Here is a 15,504-nt window from a genome sequence, read left to right on the forward strand (position 1 = left end):
GACATACTGAATGATCTCTTAAGTACCAAAGGTCTCTCCCAGATCGATCTGGACGAGTCTATAACGATCGAGCGCATTCGCACACGACATACGCACACCACTCGGTCCGGCGCTCTTTTAACGGAGGATCGCGACGATAAAATACATGAGGCATGTAGCAGTGCCCGCACAGTTCCTTGTTTACGCCGGCGATGGTCTGTCGACTTGTACCAAACGCCGGATCAGCGATACCCTCACTTGAGCAAGGACGATGGCGGAGCGGTAGAAGATGCCGTGGAAAGAGATTTTGTGCTTCAAAGGCATAAGCGTAGTACTAGTGAGCTAGACCGCGACAAGCACATGGTGTACCTCGAGACGGAAAGGGCTCAGCTTCACAACGAACACTTCGGCGAGATTGATCACATCGGAGTCTGGTTCTATGATGAAGTTCTGGACATTGGCCTCGACGCCATCTACCGTATGCTTGGATGCGAATATCACGACATCGCCATTCTCGGTACGCCTTTCGCTGCGGAATTGTACACGGTTGGCCGCGACGAGACCGCGACTTTGGAAGCCGGGGAAGCGCTGCAGAAGACGATAGGAACAAACAAGTTCGTCATGATTCCCGTGAGTAATGGCTGGAAAAGGATACACGCCGGAGATCAAAGCGGCCATTTGCTCGGCACACATTGGACCTTGGTAATCATCGACTGTCACCAGCCGATTATCCATGCACGACACTATGACTCCGATGGTACGCCCAGCAACTTGGAAGCGGCTATGGTCCTACTTCGTGGCTTCAGCAGAATATATGCGGAAACGCGACCAGACTACAAGATCGACCAAGCAACGCTTGACACTAACCTCCACCGAGAAACGCGCTGCCCAAACCAAAAGCTCCACAACCAGTGCTACGCTGACGGTGGCGGCGCCTGTGGGCCTTTTGTATGGGCTTTCGCAAAAGATATGGTACAGTATATCATCGAATGTCATGAAGACGCTCACCGTCTGGGTCGACATGTTGACATTGACATCACCTTGCCCACTGGCTTTGAGCAACGTTGGTGTTGGGATTCGGGGGCGACGCGGAAAAATATAAAGAACCTGCTTGAACTGGAACGAAGGTCGAGGGTTTGGCTCAATGGTACGCATGACTGGTGGAAGACAGATGGGCAGCCCGGGTGGAAAGATTGGCTGGCGGCCAGGAGAGAAAGGATAACTGCGGATTATTTCTGGGACCCGTGGCATGGCCTTTAAGATCAAGATCCTAAGCAATCGCCATAGTTTGACAGCTTATCAAGATTCTAAAGTTCGCAACATACTGTTCTCAACTTCCCCAATCACCAAGTCAGGACTGGTATCTTGAAAGATTTCGATATGTTTCATGAGCATCCCTCTTTGCACTATACATTCGAGAGATATCGAAAAAGTGACAAGGTTATAAGCCTACTATAACCGGCCGCCCAAACTGAGGCGCCAGCTCACTCTCCAGCCCCCATGGATCCCAAAAGGTCATCTCGACCAATCCCTTTCCTTTCAGCCAAGATCTCCAACCTGCCACACCGTCCCCCGGCGTGGAAATCCTCTGTCCCACACTATCCATCCATTCCGAAGTACGATTCAACCACTCCCGGGTTCTCAGCTCTCTCAACACGAGATTCCATATTGCCCTACGCGTCTTCGCTGAGTCCCAGTTCCTACGGCGCTGGTAACCGTCTGGTAAACAAGGGTCGACTTGACCAACATCGGGAAAGTTGGGGTCTTCACGACAGTCGGCAATGTATTGCGTGATTTCCTTACTCATTTCCCATACGAAAGGGCCACAGGCACCCAGGCCGTCTTCTTCGCCGCTCACATTCTCATGGCCTTGGTTAGGGCAGTGGGTGTCAATGTCAAACACAAACTCTTCCTCGTTGAAACGTCCCGGTTGGACATGGTTGAGCATCGTTCGTACGCCAGTCAAGATCATCAGGGCTGCTTTGCAAATGTTCGAGTCTTCGATTGCGTAGTGATGTAAAAGGCCAGCGGATTCATGGTAGCTGGAGTCAAAGTAGCGTCCTTTGATGGTCGAAGAGCGACAGTCGACGAGGAGAAGAGACCAGTGATTACCTGCAGTTGATTCATGGAGCGTAGGCTCTGTGATGGGGTTCGTTTTGGCCGCTTCATACTGACGTTCACGTTCCATGCCTGTCTCGTAAACGTCTTCGTACGCGTTACTGATCGGTACCAAAATGAAGTCTTTGTCACTGCATTTCTCAATCAGCAGTCTATCGAACCATACTCCCTCCTCATTTTGAAGTTCCTGTGCTTTCCTCATACTGGTGTAGAGCTCGGTTCCTTGACCAACACGACATATTGCGATCCCATGTTTTTGGCAGTTGGCAGCTCGCTCCAGTATGTCTAGAGATGTGTCTATGTGACTGTCGTGAAACCAACCGTCGTCAGGGCCGAGAGTGAGAAAGTGGCGAAACTGAGATTCTTCGATCGATGCGTTTGCGGTTTCGAGGACAGTATAGCTGGACTTTGCGGAGGGAATGTAGTCGCGATCAAAGACGTCTAGCCGCTGAATACCCGTGTAGGTATCCCGACTAAAGGTTTCTGCTTCCCTGAACGCATCAGTGTCTTCGAAGACACTATCATACTTGCGCGCTTCGTGATGCCTATCACTCTTGGTTGACGACAGATCTCCTCCCCTGGAATAGGCCGAGCAATCAACCGACCAGCGGCGAGAATAGTTCTTTGATCTGATCTCAGATTTGCGGAGTGTCCGGTTGTTGGTAACAGCTTCAAGAATTCGAGCGCAGTTGTCGATTGGGATGGCATGAGAGATAAGATTGTCGGTACCTCTGCTGCTGACACGATCAACCCCGGTAGTGATGTAAGAGGCTGCTTTGAAACGGGGAACACTTGTAATGCCGAGAGCATCGATGGATGTCGACGACAATATTTGGGAGGATCCTATAGGTGGGAGACCATTCCGGGCAAGTGCTTCGTGGACACATCTTAGTGATTGGTGGCTAGCTTCCGTACTCATGGTGTGTGGTCTTGCGAGTCGTTAATGGCCAACGAGCGATATAAATTCCAGTACATTCGAACTTGAGATTTGCTTCTCATGTGCAAGATGCGTACGAAAAGTCATTTGGTAATGTAGCTTGCCCTTGGCATTTCGAATGCAGGCAGGAGCTAGAGAGACATGAACACAATGGACATTGACAAAGCGTGAGATAAAGGATGCAGGTGGTGAAAGAGAGGCAGACGGGATCAGGAGGGTGATACAAAGAACAATGATGCAGGCATCAGACACCTCACACAAGCAGAAAATAGAGGGAAGAGCTTCGTTAATGTTGATACGCAAATCGATCGCTAGCCGCTCATCAGCATCGCTCGCTAGATGCTCCTTGATAACTATCACCAATGCAGACCCGAGAAGAAAGTAGAGCGACAGCAAGGAGAGCATGCACGTGCAATCTCCATTAACGAAATTAGTTCCCCGCCTCACAGCACCATGTAATGATGCTTGAGCTTATTTTTCCACGCCTGCAATCACAGCTTAGCCAGCCTTTCCGGCCTCATCCAGCCTTGTCAGCATGCCTTGTACCTCCTTGACGAGAGCCTTGCGCTTGAGCCTAGCTTCTGGATCACCTTCCGTCTCGACACTATCTAGCTTGAAGATGATCTGGGTCAAGATAGTCTCACTCAGCTTCTTGTATTCGAATGTCCTCTTCGCCTTATCTTCTGGCGGGCTGGCCATGAATTGCACGCACATGGGTACGAATTCGGTGTGGAACTTGCTGGCGATGGCATCGAGTTTGCCGATTGGGGTTTGGGGCTCGGCGGGTTTGGCCGGGGGAGGAGTGGGACTCGGGCGCGGTGCCGCGCTGATATGCGAGGGGATAGGGAGGTATTCTGCGCCGGCCCCGCCAGTTGTGTAGCCGGGTGTTGAGGTGCCAGAGGCGTTTGCCGAAGAAGGACCCTTCTTCTTGCTCTTCCTGCCGCCGCGCTTGCGGGACTTCTTCTTGCCTGTGGTATTCGCGCCAGAGTCGACGTCATCGTCGTCGTCATCGTCGTCCTCTCCCTCGCTGTATGCGTGTTGTGGTGCGTCTTCTGATCCGGGTGCTAGGCCACCGACTGGGGTTTCGCCTACGGTGACCAGAATCTCACTACCGGTTCCGTCACCACGGAGGCCTTCCTCCCGTCCAGTCCGCTCGTCGTGCTTCAGATTCCTACCCTTGTAGAACATGCGTATCCGCCTGTGGTCATCGACGCCCAGCTTCTTTGCTGCCGCTTGTCGAACTGTACCAATCTTCAGGTCTCCATCGCGTATGCTGTGCGCGGGGAAGTGTGTAGGGTAATGTGTGCGCCCGTTCTTGAAGATGAGAACGTCTGTCTCCCGTTCTGGGTTCTTGTCATCCCAATCAACGATTTCGGGCGCTTGCGCTTGACCATTTCGTCGGAGGTCTTCGTTGGTGATGTAGGAAAAGTCGGAGTCGTTAACGACGCCGGCGTTTGGCGAGTTGCCTGGACGGCCAAATGGCGAGAAGCGTCCTCCCCAGTTTCCGCCGGTGCGGGAGAACCAGGACATGGTGACGATGACAGAGGCTAGTGCGATAGCAAGGGTGGTGAGGTAGTTAGGGTCGTCGAGGCGAGGGTTTGTGAGGAACTCGGCGACGTCGTGGAAGCTGTGGTGCTGTAGGGCGCGCAACAGTTTCGATAGCGCGTTCGTGTGCTGGTTTTCAGTGTCGCCTGACGAAGAAGTTGTCGTGGAGCTTAGTAGAGATCGAGAGTCGCGGAAGTTGAAGGATTTCTTCAATTCGTCGACCAGGTTACTTAGCGACGCCACGGTGGTGGTGTGAGACTCGCCCTGCCAGTGTAGCAGGCCGTAAGCAGTCCGCGTATGCGAATGACGTAGTAAGCTGCCAGAAAAAGCCCTTGGTTGTGTAGTGGGGGGCGGCTGTAGGCGGTGTGAATCAATGTTGATCGGCCAAAAGTATGAGCGACTGGTACGGAAGCTCCGACCGCCCAGGTGCCGCATCGACCCACTTGACTGCACATGTCTCCCACCTACGAATAATCACTGAACAGTAGGCTTCGCTGCATACACACTGTTGTATCTTAGCAAGGAAATAGTTTCTAAGTTTCTAAGATAACGTATACTTCTAGCTTGATAAAATTTTCAACATTTCTTTACAACGCGACACGACTTGTTGCCGCCCCTGCTGACGCAGTACACAACTCACACATCACTCGTTGGAAATTTGGTGGTCATGCAATCGTTGATTCAGTATAATACACAAGCTAGGCTTGATCATGTGTACCGTCCTCGTAATGATCAGTGTCCATCGGACACGTAAGATCCAGAAACAAAAGGAAAGATTTTGAGGGTTATGCCTGGAGAACCGTTACGCCCCGATGCCAATTATGACGTGAGAAAGAACAAAGATTTGACAAGAAGGAAGTATCGTAAGTCATGAGGCGATGCACAAACATCGTGACAAGTACGCCAGCAAATGACTGAAGAGTGAACTGGGAACAAATGCCCGTCGAATCATGGATGATGCATGTTCGCTACAGCTTATGACGAACACACCTCAGTAGCATCACATTCTCCAACCAAGGCAAGCAAGCTTACGCCCTGCTTCGTTTAGGCGTAGCAAGGAAGGCGAGCCTTGACTTGCTGATAGCGCCCGTACGTCCTGGGGTGTGGCGAGCTGGCTTGCTTGCGCTGGCAGGGGCCTTTGGAGCGGGTGCAGGTGTCCGCTTCATCTTCTTGTTGGAGCGCATGTCGTCGTCGTTGGGTCCATCGTTCTCCTTGTCAGATGTCTCCTGTAGGGTCTCCAACTTGCGCTTGGTGCCGTCGACAAGAGAAGACGCATCGCTCGGACGTACCATACGGATCGTGCCAGTCGGTACAGGGCCTAAAGGAAATTAGTGAAATGTCGGTAAAGAGAGGCAAGACGTAGACCTACCGAAGTTGACAGTGCTGCCGGACTCGAAGGAAAAGGAACGTGGATGATTAGGAGCTTCACCACCGAACGTGAGGCGACGAGATGGAGAAGCGGTCAGAGTTTCAATCTCTTGAGAAAGATCTGGGCCATTGTGTGCTCCTGAGCCGAGACTAGGATAGATCACGGCACCAGCAGGCACTTCACTGCCTGCCCTGAACTTCATCGGGGACGGTGATTTGCCCAGCTCGTCGTGCGACGCGCGCTCCAAAGTACTACTGCTGAAGTTGACTTGCTTCTTCACAGGAGCTGTAGCAGGAACCAGGGACGGTGCTTTGTCGAGGCTCATGGTCGGGGGTGACATGTGAGTGCCTGCCGCGATTTTGCTAGGATCGTCCGAGAATTTGCGGTTTGGCGTGCGAAGAATTGACCGGACGCGCTGCAAGTTGCTGCTTGCCTGCTGATGTTAGTGGATAGTTGGAAAGCGCCCATAGATAGACATACCTTGCGCATGCTCTCGCGTGCATTGTCCCTCAAAGTCTGCAGATGGCCAATGTTGCTAGGAGGAGAGAAGGTATTACGGGCAGAGGACGACTCGAAGCTACGATTGACAGATGGCGAAGCTCCCAGGTTGTTCGTGGAAGGCGACTTTCCTAGGGTTGGAATCATCGATGTCGTCTTCAGAGTCTTGACGCTCTGTGAACGCGCAATAGACGACTTTGTAGGCGTCATCAATCGCGCAGCTAGACGAGGAAGTGCAGTTTGAGATGTCTTCTTGCGGGCCGGAGTAGCAGCTGCGCGGGCTGGGACATCGGACATCTTTTCACGAGACGCAGGGCGGGTGGTGGCAGCATCGTCAGACTCGGTGCGCTTGACACGCTTAGCTACCGGATTACGGTCGCCGTCGCCGTCGCGGGAGGCCGGTCGTCCATCGCGTGTAGGAGGAGCCATGCGAGCTGTTGACTGGGAGCGTGGCAGGGCAGATCCGGTGAGGTCCATCTTGGATTGAGTGCGCTTCAACGGGGTTGGGGGAATCTTGCTTCCAGATCCTGCGAGGTCCATCTTCGACTGTGTGCGCTTTAGACCACCAGCGGCACTCGAGCTCGGCTCCGCCATATCGGCCTTCGACTGTGTACGCTTGAGTTTGTTTGTCTCCGGGTTCGCGAGCTCTGGTTTCGAGGGCGACTTCTTGAGCGACTGGCCTACGACGGGCTTGAATCGTGTCGGGTCGGCGCGGAAAGCTGACGGGTGGTTCGCGATGGAGTCCATGTTCTTGAACTGCTTCATATGTACGTCGCTGAAGCGAGCCATCTTGCCCTTGGCTTCGGCCATCTTGCGCTGGGGAGACACGTCGACCTTGGAGGACCACTCGCTCGTGCCTATATGAAAATAGCGATTAGAAAAAGCAAAACAGGTTGAGTTGACTATCACTTTAACGTACCGAACAGAGCACGGCTACCACCACCAGGAGTGCCTGCGATCCCAGCGTCTTTCAGGATGTTGCGCGAGCTTGGGCTCAGCGTGGCTTCGTCTTGTTTCGAGAAAGGCGACTTGAAGCGGAAGCGGAAGTCAGGCGATGACCCAACATTGGCCATCGAAGAGGCAGCTACAGGAGTCTTCGAGGGCGTTGCCTGACCCGCCAGGCCGGTCGCTTTGGATGGCGCGGTACCCAGTGACTGAAAACCGAGCCAGCGCGCCTCATCTAGGATCTTGGCTGTGCTCGCGTGGTGATGCGCTGGATGCATCTCCTGTCCTGCCGGCTTGATCGGAGTGCGATCTTTGGGTGTTTGGCTCTTGGCGTCATCAATGAGCGACTTGGTTGATTTGCTCTTATGAGGTGTGGGTGTCGCGGCCGCTTGCGGTAACTTTGACTGGGCCTTGGGGCCTGCAGAGGCGTTCGAGGGCGTCTTCCGCGCCATACCAGGCTCTGGCAATTCTGGAAGATCTGGAAGGCCCAAGTTGGGCGACGAGGCAGTGTGCCAACTATCTTCGGAGGGCGTAGTCTCGCGCTACAACAGACGCATCAGTAAATGTAAACAAACGGTAGAAAAGCAATGTGCGCGTACCTTGAGCAGACGAGCTGATCGACGCGCCATCTTGTCAAGAAATGTTCAAGTAGGATCAGCTACTAGGTTGCAACACGAAGGGAGCGGAGATTGGGGCTGGCCTGTGGGTGGGGAGGGACGGGGAAGATATCCGCTAGAGCATGGATAAACAAAGCGCACGGGCCTTAACGTCCCGAACAGGAAACGACGTCATGAGGAACCACGAGATGTGAGGGCACGTGGGAGACTGCAGACTATATTGAGATATAGACATGGGAAGTGGGTAAGCTAGCCTTAATGTAGGGTCTAGGATGTTCAGGTTTCTCCAGGGCTCCTAGGTTGACGTGCTGCAGTGAGGCACAACTGGCGCACAGCGCACAAGACAGAGCTTCGTTGTTTCGCGATAGAATGTTTTCCACATTAATGTCAAAATCACCCTGCACTGACTTCGCGCATATTCTACCGGATACTAGTCCACAGCTCACCAGCCCTTCTGCGTTTCCTTTCCAAGCAGTGCGCCAGGCGGTTTCGCCAAGCCAGCCTCAACACTTCTTTCCACTTCGTTCCTCAGCCCCTCAATTCTCTTTTCTTCATCTTGGACCTGTCGCTTCGTTTGTTCCTCACTTTTCCATACAAAGTTACCAGCGCCACCCCTCCCACTTCTCGCAACAGGAAGTTCCTGGCCTTCTGGATGCCACGGCGTGCTAACTTGTGGCTTCGATGATGTGGGAATAGCAGTTGCGTCAGCAGCCTGAGTAAAGGTGCCCTCTTTCTGGAGTTCGGTGGGCTGGTACCAGTTCCCGGCACCACCACGACCCATGTGTGCGTAGTCTTGTGACGCATTGGAGGGCTGTACTTGTGGAGGGTCGCGTGAAGGTTGCGCAGCGGCAATGGTGGAAGAGCGGTTGGCTTCGACGTCCTGTGTTGACGGTGAGCATACCTAAGAACATAGAGGATTAAGAATGCGTGATCATTATCGACTCACTTCGGCAACCTTCTTACTTTGCTCCTGCGCCGCGTAGTAATTGCCTGCACCGCCGCGTCCGTACGCCATCGTGATCGGATGCTCACAGTATTGGCTTATAGCCTCGATTTGGAGTTTGCTGTATTGAGCGTAGGTGCACAAGAGCTATCAATGTTGAACCAGAGAGATGATCAAACGCGAAGATGAATGGAGAGGTTGGGCGTTGCTACATGCACATGTGGTACGCAGCTCCGAGTGGGTCATGCGAACCCATATCAATCCGCGCCCAATGTTCTGGATTGATAGGAACGTGGGGAAAGGCTTGTCTAAACGACGATCTACGAGATTCAGTGTGGGGTCGGAATTGGTCATAAGCTTGGCAAATTGATAACGCGGGCTGCCAAGCAGATGCCACCGTCTTGAAAGACGACTTGGGTATGATGATCTTCTACACATGCTTCAAGGTCTGCATATTAGTTGCGCGACGACTGCTCAAATGTCAGTCAATCACATACATGTCATGTAATCCTCGAGTTGAAACTTTGAATAATCGTGATATTCGCGCACTGCTACTAACAAGTGGAAAGCTGAACATGCTACTGGAGGGCCTATTCCCTAAAGGCAGTCGTGAAAGAACATAACAAGACATCGCTATACCGATCGAAACAGTTATTGGCCATCGTCCCTGATGATGCCACCAAGCCTGGTTAACTCCTTGACGCCATCATTCCCTTCTAAACTCCATAAAGCATCTTGAACCCGCCCAAGAAGAGAAACACTACTCTCGGCCCTCTTGTACAGCGCGCAGTACGGGGTAGAGATTGTGTGCATCGTCGTCGCTCATGCGGCGCTCGAGATCGTGCTTGACGTCTTCCTCATCGTCAGAGAAGTCATGCGACTCGAGTCTGTCTTTGAGGTACGCCCTGAGCCTCTCAATGACTCGGATGTTCTCAACCCAGGATTGTTGAGACTGGTCGCCTTGTTCTGTGTTGTTTGACGACGCAATGCTTGGTGAGCGAAGAGCAGGGTCAACCTTGGGCGAGTGGATAGCCAACTGGTTAACGTCATGGTGAAGACTGTTTTGCTCAGAATCACGGCGATCCTTGGGCGACGCACCGTCGCTTGACATATCCATGGAGTCGTGCTCTGACCGGTCCGGAGCGGCCTTCTGGAGGAGGTTACCAGAGAAGCGGCGACGGCCATCGGAATCAAACGCTGGTGCAAGTCCAGAAGATGGCGCAGCAGCTGACATGTCCGACATCGCGCTGACAGATGGTAGCGTAGGGTACATGCTACCAATCGAACTCCTTGATGTAGGAGAAACACCGTTGTTAGAGTGCTGCGCACCAGGAGAGTGCTGGGATCCGTATGACAGTACGCTGGATGCTGGTGTCAGAGCAGGGGTCTCAGCGCTGGTGGATCCGATGGCAGTGGCGTGAGACGACTGGGAGTGGCTAGACGAAAGGCCAGGTGGCGAGTTGCTGGAGCGGTAGCCAACGCCGGTAGGAACGTAGTGTCCGGGGTGGGCCACACCAGCAGCCGCAGCGTGGTTGGGGTTCTCGTAGACGGTGCTTTGTAGTTGCTCCAAGAATTGGTCAATGTTCAAGAGATCGCTCTTGGTCCTGAGGTTGGGAAGCGGCAGAGAGTAGGGGTGGTGCATGGGTGGATGCTGTGCTTGAGCAACCATTGAGCCGCCGTGGCCATACTCAGACATGCCCTGGCCCTGGTAGCCGCCTCCACCGCCACCAAGGACGGGAAGCTGAACACCTTGGAGGCCCATGAGCCGTTGGCCGACATCATAGTAGGTGGTTGGGTCAATGGCGCGACGCTTGGCGTCTCCGAAGAACTCGTTGAGCGCATCATACGCGGCGCGCTTCCTGATTTCGTAGTCGTTGTTGAGCTGTTGCGATTGGTTCACAGCATAGTAGACAGGGCCATAGGCGGAGTTCTGGGGTGGGCCTCCGTAGAATCCGGCTGGGGCACCACCTGGGTGTTGCTGGCCGTAACCTCCGTTGGGGCCGAGGGCACCATCAGGATATTGGTATCCACTCGCTGTGGCAGCAAGCGCCTGCAAGTCAGCGACAACTGTATGTTCTGTTAGATAATGATCGAGGTTGGGTAGTGGACTTGGATCGAAGTTGAGATCGACCAAGTCATGTGAGGAGTACTTACGCTTGCCGTTTTGGCCCGGGTAGCCTTGGGCGCCGTGGGGACCGCCTCGGTTGGGCTCTGGGGAGCGGAGTAGCACGGAATCGTCGGCGTGCGTCTTTACGTGCTTCTTCAGATCCTGAGGACGCTTGAACGCCTTACCGCAGAAATCGCACTTATGCGGCTTCAACGGCACGTGCACGCGAATGTGGGAAGTGATGTGGTCGCGCTTGACCGTGGTGGTGCGGCAGTTACCCCACTGGCAGGTCAAATTCAGGTTGTTGGTGCTCTTGCGACCAACATGGCGCTCACAGACGTGGTCCTGCACGCAAGTCAGCGAGCTGTAAAGACGAGTAATGGCAGTGTTCTACGCGTCGCGGCGCGGTATGCAGCCGTCGCTAAGCACACTTGGCGAAGAACTTACATAGAGCTGCTCAGCAGAGGGAAGACGGTCGCCGCAGTTCTGCCACTGGCAGGTAAGCTGGTCGCCCGAGCCTGCAGAGACTGAGGCGGGAGTTGGGGCATTCTGCTGGATGGGGGTGCCCTGGGGCTGCTGTTGAGGAGTCGTGGCCGCTGCGGGCACTGTATTCTGAACCTCGCTCATCGTCTTGGCGAAGGTGCTGGCAGTTACCAACAATGGTGAGGGTGAAATGTGGGTGAGAGAGTCAAAACCGCGCAGAGCGATGACAGTTATCGCAAAGTTAAGCTACGGTAAGGAAGGGGCAGTCTGGGGTCGTGGAGCAAAGTCAGAGGAGAGGGCGCCCAGAGGTTCTCGGGGGCAGTTGGCAGCTTTTACCAGCGGAACGGAGCGGGCGAAGATTCGCCCAGAGAAAGAGAAACTGGCGCGGCCCATGAGCGAGGCACTGCCGGACTAGGCCAGGGCAGGCATGGTCCGTGTAGGGTGGGCGCAGACGTCCTGTGATTCGGCCTTGCCTGCTCAGCCGCCCCACTCTCGTGCTCACTGGCGCCTTGGCCCTCGTCTTGGCCGAACGCGATGGCTTCGCCGACATCCGTCACTCGCAAATGACCACATGCGACCCAGATTCACGTACGCGCTCCCTGTTTTCGCGGGGTATCTGGTCGGCGCATCCAGAGACACCACGCACAAGCAGGGCCATGGGCGTTGTTGTGCGCGCCGGTGGGTGCCTTGCCGCACGCTCGACCCCTCACACAGAAGCGACACAACCGAAACAGCAATCAAAATGCGGAATTCTTGGTGCCCTTGGCTTATGAGCAGCAGCGGGAAGTATTGGCATCCAATCTACTCCAGTTTTCGCTGCGATCCCATGCTCCTGTCACGCCATCCCATCATCACTGGTGGCGACAGCTGTGGCTGGTTGGCTGGCTATACCACATACCTTGAATTACTTGGATTACAGAGCCGCCCGACTGCCCATCGGATGCCTTGCTGACTTCCCGGCTCGGGCGAATGGCCTGTCGCACTCGCATTCTACGCAGTGGGCCATCGATGCTTGCCAAATGCCCCTCATCTCAACGAGATGTTTACGGCACACCAGATCATGTACACGCCTGTAGAATCATTCAGCATGATCTCGATCTTCGGCGCAAATGTCAATTTACCAGCCTGTCAACCTTGTAGTCGCGCCGGCCGTATGTAGATGAACTCTGTTGCAACCACCTCCCCTTGACATTCCCTGAGCATATAGTACACTTCCAACACGTTGAGGCCCTCGAAAAGGTCCCCTGAATGGCTCCGGGTTTCCATGTCTCAAACGGTCGCCAGCTTTGGGCGGGATGTCCACGCATCCACGTTTCCACTCTTGGCTCTTCGCCAAGTGCCCAGCAAGTAGGCCAAGAATTGAGCGATTATCACATTGAGGCTATGCACGCTTACGAGGCAGGAGGTATGGCCTTGCGGAGCAATCACACCTACCGCGTGCGTAGTTTGCTCGTAGTAAGTCGCACCGGTCCCAGGAGGCTGACCAGAGCAGCCTTGCGGTATTTTACGTTCTATTAGCGGCTCACACATTGCTTCTCTCTAAACATAGCCGGATTTCGATCTCCGTACTTCAGGGGCATGACAGCCATCGCGCGAACTGCGAACGCCTGCATGGCTTGTATCACGTCTTAGCATACCAATTCTAGGTTCGGCAGATCTTGCATGAGACGTTGCTGCATCGAACTCACGAGGTGCATCTGGAACGAAACGGGAACTGCATACGTCTACGTTCTTCGACGTAACTTTTACTTGATTGAATCTGAACAAGGAAAGCTGGGTTCTTCGTGCATCTCAGTACTCTCGGTGATACGTCGAGACCGGGCCTTCTTCGTTTCTAATGAACCAGCGCATCTAACCACATACACATCACCGCCTCGAATGACTTAGTTCTGATCTCTCTGTAACATCATGCATCTACCAAGCAGGAGACGCGTGTACACACATCAAGTATGATGCATGCAATCAGTTGCCTGTAACACCGTGCCTGAGCAGCCAGAATGCGCGTCGCAGTTGACGAACCAGCAAGCCACAGCACCGCCACACGTGTCTCCTATCTGCACCATGACGGACGCCACGCCTCTGCGCCGTCATCCAAGATCAGCGGAGGGCCTTGGAAGATAGGAGACAGGTCTTAGCACCCATCAGGCTCTGTGCCTGTCTGCCGATGCATCCGCGTTCTCGTCCCGCACGAACACCAAGAGTACGGCAGAGCGGAATTCTTGATTCTCAGTCGCCAAGCCCCAACAGGTACTTCCTCCTCCACAACTATCTTCGTTGTCAGCAGTTCATCGATGATCGCGTTGAGACTAGAATTCCAGATTGTCTCAACGCTGTCTTACAAACCGCCAAACCAATGCAGATGACATCTACATGCAAGGAAAACTCAATGAAAACTCAATGAAACAACATGGCTTTTTCCTAGCTTTTACCACATTGCACGGCTCAAAGCTACACAATCATGAAATTTGCATCACTCTATATTCCATGAGTTCACCATACTGATATGCAAGGGTTGATAGAGGTATATTTGTTGAAAATCCACGTGGCATGCTGCGCATTCCTTGCAGCGCCCAGGCAAAATCCTACTTGTTGAAGAAGCCCATAGACATGTAAGGATGCGGCATGTAAAATGGAACCCGCAACATTCCGCAAGACAGAACACTGCTGTAACGATGAATCTACAATGCGCACCTTCTCAAACTCTAGGCCCGATGTCTCCCAGCTCATCCCCTCTTCGCCGCCGCCTCCCTCAGCATATCAGCAATAGCATAATACGCCGGCTTCCTCTCCAGATTCTCATCCCACAAGCAAGCATTCCCATTACCCGGGAAAGACTCCGGCACCCAACTAACCGGATCCCAAAAGTCCCAAACGGTGACTCCAACGCAGCTCTCCTCATCAACACACGCTCGCACGGAGTCCGCATAGATAGCCGCCTGCGCAGCTGTCTTGTTCGCATTATCAGGCAGCCCGATCCGAACATCCAACTCCGTTAACGCCGTCTCTAAGCCCAACACGGAGAACAGCTGCTGCGAAGCCCGAACATCGTCATAAGTTGGCGCTCTGCCCACTGTGAAATGCGCCTGTAATCCTACACCGTCAATTGGCACATCAGCCCGTTGATACTCGCTGATCATGCGTGCAACAGCCAGACTCTTGTTGTTCACCCTCTCAATCCCGTAGTCGTTGTAGTACAATTTCGTGCCTGGGCTCGTGTACTTTCTTGCAAGACGGAACGTGTGTTCAATGTACTCTGGGCCGATGATATCGAGCCAGATGGACTTCCGCAGCGTGCCATCGTCTTCGAATGCTTCGTTTACAACATCCCAGGCGTAGCAGTCGTTCCAGTAGTAGTCTGCGACCGTTTTTATGTGTGTTTCTAGGACGGAGAGGAGACTAGTTTTGGTCCAGTTGCCGTTGTTCACCCAGTCGGGAAGTTGCTGGTGCCAGAGGAAGGTATGGCAGCGCCGCATTTGGTGCGCATCTTTGCTCGGATCGACTATCTCGTCGCCAAGCGTCCAGTTGAAGACGTTGCGTTGGGGCTCTGTATGTATCCATTTTTGGCCGTTGGATGGGGTGACTTGGTTGAATTCGGAGCGGTTGAAGGCTATCGAGGTGTACTTGTCGTTATCGAGGACGACGTTGTCAATGGCGGTGCCGAAATACTTTAGTCCAGCTTTCTTTGCGAGATCGCCGAGACCTGGAGCAAGTTTGGGATGGGAACCCTGTTTGGGGTGTGGGTATATGGGGGCCGGAGTTGGGGAGGCGAGCACGAGCGGAAGGAGCAGCTGGAAAACGGAGGACTTCATCTTCGTGGTGATGGTGAGTCTACAGTTGGAAGGCGTAGCATATGTTATATGGAAGTGAAGTGCATATCACATCTTCTTCGGGTGTTCCCCGCATTCGAGATTGCCATATGGCTCTGTACAGCTCAGCATGCGGTCCGATTCCGAGACGGCCTGT

The 15,504-nt window shown here is 53.7% G+C and overlaps 6 protein-coding genes across 6 annotated transcripts; all 6 read right to left on the bottom strand.

Annotated features, from left to right (window-relative positions):
• Window positions 1-1,420: 1,420 nt before the first annotated feature.
• On the bottom strand, window positions 1,421-3,016 carry J4E90_001813 (uncharacterized protein; the record flags this gene model as incomplete). Its single annotated transcript, XM_051431397.1, has 1 exon — window positions 1,421-3,016. The coding sequence occupies one exon, from the start codon at window positions 3,014-3,016 to the stop codon at window positions 1,421-1,423; it is 1,596 nt and encodes a 531-aa protein (XP_051294531.1).
• A 516-nt stretch (window positions 3,017-3,532) lies between these two features.
• J4E90_001814 (uncharacterized protein) lies at window positions 3,533-5,223 on the bottom strand (the record flags this gene model as incomplete). Its single annotated transcript, XM_051431398.1, has 3 exons — window positions 3,533-4,933; window positions 5,086-5,093; window positions 5,220-5,223. 3 exons carry the CDS (start codon window positions 5,221-5,223, stop codon window positions 3,533-3,535), a joined length of 1,413 nt encoding a protein of 470 aa, XP_051294532.1.
• Window positions 5,224-5,607: 384 nt separating this feature from the next.
• Window positions 5,608-8,020, bottom strand: J4E90_001815 (uncharacterized protein; the record flags this gene model as incomplete). The annotated part of the gene is made up of 5 exons (XM_051431399.1): window positions 5,608-5,897; window positions 5,949-6,381; window positions 6,429-7,303; window positions 7,366-7,933; window positions 7,991-8,020. 5 exons carry the CDS (start codon window positions 8,018-8,020, stop codon window positions 5,608-5,610), a joined length of 2,196 nt encoding a protein of 731 aa, XP_051294533.1.
• Window positions 8,021-8,450: 430 nt separating this feature from the next.
• J4E90_001816 (uncharacterized protein) lies at window positions 8,451-9,023 on the bottom strand (the record flags this gene model as incomplete). Its single annotated transcript, XM_051431400.1, has 2 exons — window positions 8,451-8,888; window positions 8,955-9,023. 2 exons carry the CDS (start codon window positions 9,021-9,023, stop codon window positions 8,451-8,453), a joined length of 507 nt encoding a protein of 168 aa, XP_051294534.1.
• A 688-nt stretch (window positions 9,024-9,711) lies between these two features.
• J4E90_001817 (uncharacterized protein) lies at window positions 9,712-11,685 on the bottom strand (the record flags this gene model as incomplete). Its single annotated transcript, XM_051431401.1, has 3 exons — window positions 9,712-11,018; window positions 11,106-11,403; window positions 11,506-11,685. The coding sequence occupies 3 exons, from the start codon at window positions 11,683-11,685 to the stop codon at window positions 9,712-9,714; spliced, it is 1,785 nt and encodes a 594-aa protein (XP_051294535.1).
• Window positions 11,686-14,264: 2,579 nt separating this feature from the next.
• On the bottom strand, window positions 14,265-15,350 carry J4E90_001818 (uncharacterized protein; the record flags this gene model as incomplete). Its single annotated transcript, XM_051431402.1, has 1 exon — window positions 14,265-15,350. One exon carries the CDS (start codon window positions 15,348-15,350, stop codon window positions 14,265-14,267), a length of 1,086 nt encoding a protein of 361 aa, XP_051294536.1.
• Window positions 15,351-15,504: the final 154 nt, after the last annotated feature.

The sequence above is a fragment of the Alternaria incomplexa genome, assembly GCF_024043165.1.
Source record: "Alternaria incomplexa strain BMP 0042 chromosome Unknown scaffold_2, whole genome shotgun sequence".
NCBI lineage: Eukaryota > Fungi > Ascomycota > Dothideomycetes > Pleosporales > Pleosporaceae > Alternaria > Alternaria incomplexa.